Source organism: Oryza sativa, chromosome 3 (genome assembly GCF_034140825.1).
Source record: "Oryza sativa Japonica Group chromosome 3, ASM3414082v1".
Taxonomy (NCBI): Eukaryota; Viridiplantae; Streptophyta; class Magnoliopsida; order Poales; family Poaceae; genus Oryza; species Oryza sativa.
Genome location: NC_089037.1, coordinates 28092938 through 28100149, shown reverse-complemented (window position 1 = coordinate 28100149; position 7212 = coordinate 28092938). Strand labels below are relative to the sequence as shown.

The 7212-nt window shown below is 47.6% G+C and overlaps 2 protein-coding genes across 2 annotated transcripts; both read left to right on the top strand.

Annotated features, from left to right (window-relative positions):
• On the top strand, nucleotides 1–1024 carry LOC4333734 (60 kDa jasmonate-induced protein). Its single transcript, XM_015774749.3, has one exon. It carries the CDS (start codon nucleotides 2–4, stop codon nucleotides 875–877), a length of 876 nt encoding a protein of 291 aa, XP_015630235.1. The 5' UTR covers nucleotide 1; the 3' UTR covers nucleotides 878–1024.
• Nucleotides 1025–3946: 2922 nt separating this feature from the next.
• Nucleotides 3947–4847, top strand: LOC9271300 (60 kDa jasmonate-induced protein). The gene has a single exon (XM_015774133.3). It carries the CDS (start codon nucleotides 3947–3949, stop codon nucleotides 4727–4729), a length of 783 nt encoding a protein of 260 aa, XP_015629619.1. The 3' UTR covers nucleotides 4730–4847.
• The last annotated feature ends 2365 nt before the right edge of the window (nucleotides 4848–7212 follow it).

Genomic DNA, 7212 nt, shown 5'->3' with positions numbered 1-7212 from the left:
AATGGCGCTCTTTCTGCCACTACTAGTGGCGGCGTCGTTGTTCTCGCCAGCAGCAGCGCTGCTCGCCGGCGGCGAGCATGGCGTCGTCGTCGTCGAGCCGAGGCAAGTGGAGATCATGTTCGACCTCGCCACGCAGTCATGGTACCACGAGCTCTACAGGCCCCTCAAAGCCGCGCTCACCGACGACGGGGCCGGTCCGGAGCTCATGGGCCACGCCGTCGTGGACCTGCTCGACGACGACCAGCCGCCGTCGAAGCAGATCACGGTCCGCCTGTTCGCCAGCGGCGGCGGCGGCGACGAGGCGAAGCTCCTCGTCGCGGAGGACGACGCCTACGTGGCCGGCTTCGCCAACCGGACGGGCCACTGGCACACGTTCCGCGGCGGGCGCTGCCACCACCCGGTGATCATCCCCGCCGGCGGCGCGGCGCCGTGCACGGAGCTCCCGTTCGGGGGCACGTACCGCGAACTCATCGGCGGCGTGGCCAACCTGCGCGCCGTGCCGCTGGGGAGGGCGTCGGCGGAGAGCGCCATGCGGGTGCTGTCCCGCTACGACCCGGCGACCACCCCGGCCGCCGACGCCAAGATGGTCGTGGCCAAGTTCATGGTGATGGTCACCGAGCCCATGCGGCTGAAGGCCGTGTCGCGCGCCGTCGGCGGCCGGTGGGAGGAGGAGAGCTACCTGAGCTCCGACGAGGCCAAGTACGTGCCGTACTGGGGCGAGATATCGGCCATGCTGGTGGAGTGGAACAGCACCGGCCGGTGGGGTGAGCTCGGCCCCCGGAGCAAGATGGACAGGGCGCGGTGCCCGCGGCCCGCCGGATGCGAGGACGACGGCGGCGACGGCGACGACGGCGGAGGCAAGCTATTCATGATATAAGATTTCATGATTGTATATGCACGGTCTGGTCTGATCGGTTCATTGTCGGCACTTCCATAATCTGGAGTGATTAGGTTGATCTGCACCTGTGTCTCTGTGTGCTCTGCTGCTAATTAATAAAGTCTCTGCTGTGTTTTGGTTGATCAAGTTTGCTTAATTACTATTGTTGCTCTAATTTTACAAGCTGTAATGGAAGAAGTTAATTAAACTTGGTCTTGCCAAAGATGTAGAATGAACAAATTAAATGGGAGGGAGAGGATGGATACAGTGGCCGTTAGATCTAGTATGCTCGGTCCAGATTAAGGCAGCAAGCAGAGATGGGATATTAACTATATACTCTCTGTCCCATAATATAAGAGATTTTGGAGGGATGTGACACTTTATAGTATTATGAATCTGGATAAAGTGCCTGTCCAGATTTAAAGTATCACATCCCTTCATAATCCCTTATATTTTGGGATGGAGAGAGTATTGTTAAAGTATTAAACTCGTGAGAACAAGTTAACCTTAGGACATGTTTGACGTATAATATTTGAATAGGTTTTAAGTCAGGTTAGCTTCACCGAGGTATATATAACACCTCTTCCACAATGCAAGGAGGGTGTGTTAAGCTAAGCCGCACCCATCTTTTACCATTTCACCTTTTAGTAAGATGAGATAATTAAATTAAGTTGCAGCACATAATAGTGATTTTTTTTATTTTTTACGAGTGATCCTTAGGGCTAATGGGATCATATAAAGGATCAGTATAAGGATCACTCTATAATATACATGTAGCCTTAATAGAGGGGACTTAATACGTCCACCTATTTTCACATCATCACAAATTTGTGTCGGCTTTCCTTGTGAGTTGTGACAGTGAGACTGTGTGAAAAGCAAGCTATAAGGGGTGCTTTACTAACTACTTGGCGGAATGTTTGGCTAGAAAGGAATAGGAGGATTTTTCAAAACACCCCTTGCTCGGCAAGTGAAGTAGCTCATTTTGTAAAGCAAGACTTAGCAAGATTTCCGAAAGACGGCCTTTAGACCACCTTGAGGTTCTTTTGATTGCTTGAACTCCTATCCCTTCAATGGGATTGTAAATGCTTTTGGTTTTTTCCTCCTTTCAATTAAATTCCAGTAGTTCTCCTGCCGGTTCTGCCAAAAAAAAAAAAGACAGTGGGACTGTGCGAGTGGCCACACGAACCAGCAGAATCACACATACAGCTCGGGAGAACATGAAGGGCTATAGCTAGCTTAGGTTTCCTCACTTCCTCTGGCCAATTTCACTGTGCCGCTTTCATTGATGATTATTAGATCATGGTTGTCTCATTGGTGTTCACCGATGGATCAGCTTCCATTGAGTACAAATTAATTTGCATCATATTATCTCAAAATTTTTCAATACGAACTGCCCTTCTCAATTTATATCAGAGAATCAAGTTTTTTTAAAAAAAAATTGAAGAAGCAGGAGCTCCTCTACTAAATTAGGACGAATAATTTGGTCTAGAAACGAAGAGGAGACAGCGCGGTGAAAAGACCGGCAGCTGCCTCACGCGCGGCGCACCGGGATATTTAACTTTTTGCTACACTTTCATAATAGAGTAAACTATACCCACAATACATAATTTGGTAGCTGTGTGTAATTTGGTGCAAGAACATGAGAAATGAGCTAGTGCCTTTTATAATAGAGTAAATTGCACCCACGGTACATAGCTTGGTAGGTTTGTACAATTTGGTGAAAAACATGACAATGAGCGTTTTAGTGCAACGACTCGACAGATGGGTATAATTTAGTATAAGAAGTTTATAAGTGATCGTATAAATACAACAACTTTCAAGGTAGATACGATTTTGATACAATAAGTTAAGAATTTATATGATAACTTAATTATTTGGTGTATTTTTTATACATGTTTAATTTTTAAGTACTTATTTTGACAATTTACTAGTGTGGATTTGTTTAAGCATATTTATATTTTTATCGTAACAACTAATAACTGAAAGTCAATATAAGTGGATGTAGAAATTATTATATATATTTCGGTTGAGATTTAAAAAGGTGAAGGAAACAAACATTATTAAAGGTAATGGGATGTAAATTGGATGTGCAACGTAATTTTTAAAGACTAAAATCAATATTATGATGTAATATCCGTAGGATTGCTGTGTAATGGTATATTGATATCGTGAAAAAAAAACTCACCTAAGATATACTTAACTAATACTTAACTAAGTTGATGCACCAAAATACTAATAACTTATCAAGTTCTTGTACTAGAATACACCTGCTTTTCAAGTTGTTGCACTTGGACGTTCAATTCTCAAGTTTTGCACTATATCACGCACACCTGCCAAGTTATTGAATCGTATGTGCAATTTATACTCTAATAGGTCCTCATATGTGTGTGGATCTAATGGTAAATTTTTAATGGAAGTAGCTATATTTATGGCGCCATATTTTTCACCAAAAGTTAGTCGGCATGTATTTATATTGTAAGGCACTAAATTACATATGTAATTTTAGTGTATTTACAATGTAAGTCCCAAAATTACATATGTAAGTACTAAAATTACATATGTAAGTCACAAAATTACATACTAATTACATATGTAAGTAGTGTGTAAATAGGGTGTAACTACTGTCTAAATATACTACTAATATATACTAATTACATATTTATACTTTAATTACATATGTGTTTCGCTGGTCGGTACAAATACTCATACTTGATCGAGTGCATGCAGTGAAGAAAAAAATAGTAGCAAAGTTCTCCAGTAGACCGCTAATTAGCAACCTGTAACCTATGAAGCACAACTAGTTACGCGTAATTAAGTATGCGAGCACGAATCCTATGACCGATCCAATGGCTCAACAAGCGACTGTAATCAACCAGAAAATGTGTCGCCAAAAATTTAGCAAAACCGTTTTTAATTACCACGTTAATAAAAAGTTTAATTATTCCCGGCGCGCTTGCCTCCGGGCTCCGGCGCCGCTCACCTGCCAAGCCACTGGACCGCGCTATAAAACCGCCGTCGCACTCTTGCGAACCCGAGCCACTGTGCTGCGGCTTGCACGCCTTCCTCGCCATGGCCACCGCGCTCTCCGTCTCCCTCCTCCTGCCGCTCCTGCTTCTTCTCCATCTCGCCGGCAACCTCCCCGCGGTCGTCGTCGGCAAGCCGCACATCGAGGGTCCCCCGGGGCCCGAGATGATGATGGTGGATCTGCGGGACTACGGGAGCGGCGTGGGTACCTTGGCCGTGAGGATGGACGGCCTCTCCGTCGCCGGCTTCGCCAACCGGAGCGGCCACTGGCACGCCCTGCGAGGCAACGAGCACCTGTTCCGCGTGGCGGCGGCGACCCCTCTCCCGTTCGGCAGCAGCTACGGCGATCTCGTCGGCGGCGTCAAGAACCTGCCGGACCTCCCCTTGGAGGAAGACCCGGCCACCGTGGTGATCTCCGCCTACGACCCCGCCGCCGCCGCCGCCGACGACGACGACGAGGTGGAGCTCAAGCGGGCGCTGGCGACGCTGACGGTGGTGATCTGCGAGACGCAGCGGCTTCGCCCCGTCATGGACACCGTCCTGGCGACGGGCGGCGGGCGCCGCGGGGCGGCTCGCGTCGCCGCCGAGCACCTGCCGTACATCGAGCACTGGGACGCCATGTGGGACGAGCTGAAGCGGTGGCGGAGGACCGGCGAGTGGGGCGGCGGGCCGTTCGCCGGCGAGCTGCGGGAGAGGGCCAAGATCGGCAGCGCGAAGGAGGCGCTCGCCGTCATCGGGTGGACCTTCCGCCATATTCTGCTGCGCCGCGATGGCTCCATGCCTGAGAGGAGGACCGAGGACGTGCCACGCTATGGGACATTCGTCTGACCTCTAACTCGCGAGTATGACGTTGTAGTAGCGGCAAGTTTATATCGTTGACGTGCGTGCTGTTTACAAGAGCAGATCAGGTGGCTATAGCCTATATATTGCCTTGATGAATTTTTTTGAGAATTAATATTATTTTTATGGAAAATCGCAAAAGTAGTGGCCAATCGGGGAAAATCGCAAAAGTAGGTCCCTGTCGAACGGGTGCAATTCGATAGGGCACCTATCGAACGACGGGCAGTCGACAAAGCCCTGTCGAACGGCTGGCGTTCGACACGCTCACTTGTCGAACGGAGGGAATTCGACAGGGCCCACCACCCGGCGCCGCGAGGCCTGTCGAACCGGGGGCGTTCGACAGGGCCCTCCACCGACCCTGTCGAACAATGGGCGTTCGACAGGCCGGCTTAAAGCCCCGTCCACCCAGGCCGCGAGTTCGATTTGTTTGAGGACCACATCGCCAGCCGCCGCCGAGAGTCGCCACATCGTCGGCGTGAGCGCCGGAGGGAGCGAGGGGAGGGGATAGCAGGCCAGAGAGGAGGCTGAGGAGGCGCCGGCCGGGAGGAAAGGGTTGGTGACGCCCTCCAGCAGTGAAGTTAAGGTATACATTAGTAATCCCTAAGTACAATGCATATGAAAGTTTAATAAAAAATTGGTTTAAGAGTTGTTAATTGTTTCGTATTGTTCGATGTTAGTATGTATGGTTAGCACATATTTGTTATTGCTAAATGTTGGTAGAGGTATTTAAGTAATTGTACGGTTAAATTAGTTCTTAGTTAGTACATATTATTGATATGTTGTGTGTTAAAATAGGTACAAAGGTGTTATATTTTATTTGGATTATTAAACTAGTTGTTTGTTACTAATAGTTGTAAATTAGTACACGGCAATATAGTATAAGTTGTAATAGGGTAATTATCGAATGATTAAATGATTAAACGTGAGACTATTTGTCATGTTTTATCAGGATGTCAGGTGATATGCCCATTCGTCTGTATTATGGCGATGCTCCTATACAAATATGTGATAGCGGGGTGGATTTGACTGTATATGTCTTCCATGATACTAGTCTGAATGCACCGGAGCATATGGGTTTGAACGACGTGTTAGGGTGGTTGTATAATATATTTGGGGTAGATCCAGTGCACGATAAATTTGTCATAAATGCCGTGTGGCCAGTGAGGGGTCAACATGGATGGCAGTGGAGAGTAGTGGAGGTTGCGTCAACTGGGAGTTGGAGGAAGTTTGTTAGTAAAGTAAGGGAGAAAGGCTATAGCCTAGCAATAGTGGTGTAGAAGACAACATGTGTTGATCGATCGGGGGAGTCAAGTCATGCCGTGGTGGAAGAAACTCCGTTGGAAGGTGGACAAGCTGAAAATGTTTGGCGGACTGAGCAAGGTCGAGGGGAAGAAGTAGTAGAGGGTAATACACAAGGAGAGGTCATTGTTCGTGGTACTAATCGTGAGGCCAACGACTCGGACGATGAAGAACCGGATTCGCCTATGCGTGTTGATGCAGCGGAGGAGAATAAGGCGGTAGTGGATCAGATGGAAGTGGAAAACGAGGAATACCTTGCGCTTGGTGGAAGGAGAAGATACAACACTGTAGGACAACAAAACTAACATACCCGATGATTGGACGACCATATCAATGAGTCGTATGAAGGTAAACGATGGTTTAGATGCCCACTGGTGTTATGATAGTAAGCAGGTGAAAGTTGGACAGATGTTTCATGACAAAGGTCACTTACAAGATGCGGTGAAGAGGTGGGCATTTGTCCAGAAGCGTGAGTTCAGGGTGAAGGTTTCAAATAGGACGACGTATGACGTGAAGTGCATACAGGGTGGATTTCCTTGGAGAGTGCATGGTTACAAGCCACAACATGACACTTTATGGGTAGCTTCGAGGGTTGAGCAACATACGTGTTTGTTGGAGAATACCCGTCTGGTGCACAGAAACCTGACAGCGGCATTTGTTGCACAAATGGTATATTCAAAGGTGGTTAGAAAAACATCTTTGTCCCCTTTCACCATAATGCATGACGTTGAGAAAGAGTACGGATATGAGATATCGTACGACAAGGCTTGGAGGGCAAAACAGAAAGCATTGGAGATGAGGTTTGGAACTTATGAGGATTCTTATCACAATCTTCCCCCACTATTGGAGGTGATGCAGGCAAGAAACCCGGGCACACACATGGCTATTCTCGATGAGGTGAATGAATATGGGGAGAATGTTCTTCGTCGGGCTTTCTGGTCATTTGGGTGCATGATAGAGGCCTTTAGAAATTGCATTCCTTTGCTCTGTGTTGATGGCACTTTCATGACAGGCAAGTACAGAGGAACAATTCTAACCGCGATCGGAGTCGACGCGGATAGCCATGTCGTTCCTGTTGCTTTTGCATTTGTTGAAAGCGAGAACACATCAAGCTGGCTATGGTTTTTGCGGCACATTAAAATGTGTGTTGTTGAAAATAGACCAAATGTGTG

What these genes read in the sequence shown, in the direction of transcription:
- LOC4333734 (XM_015774749.3), top strand. Translation starts at nt 2, where the DNA reads ATGGCGCTCTTTCTGCCACTACTAGTGGCGGCGTCGTTGTTCTCGCCA.
- LOC9271300 (XM_015774133.3), top strand. Translation starts at nt 3,947, where the DNA reads ATGGCCACCGCGCTCTCCGTCTCCCTCCTCCTGCCGCTCCTGCTTCTT.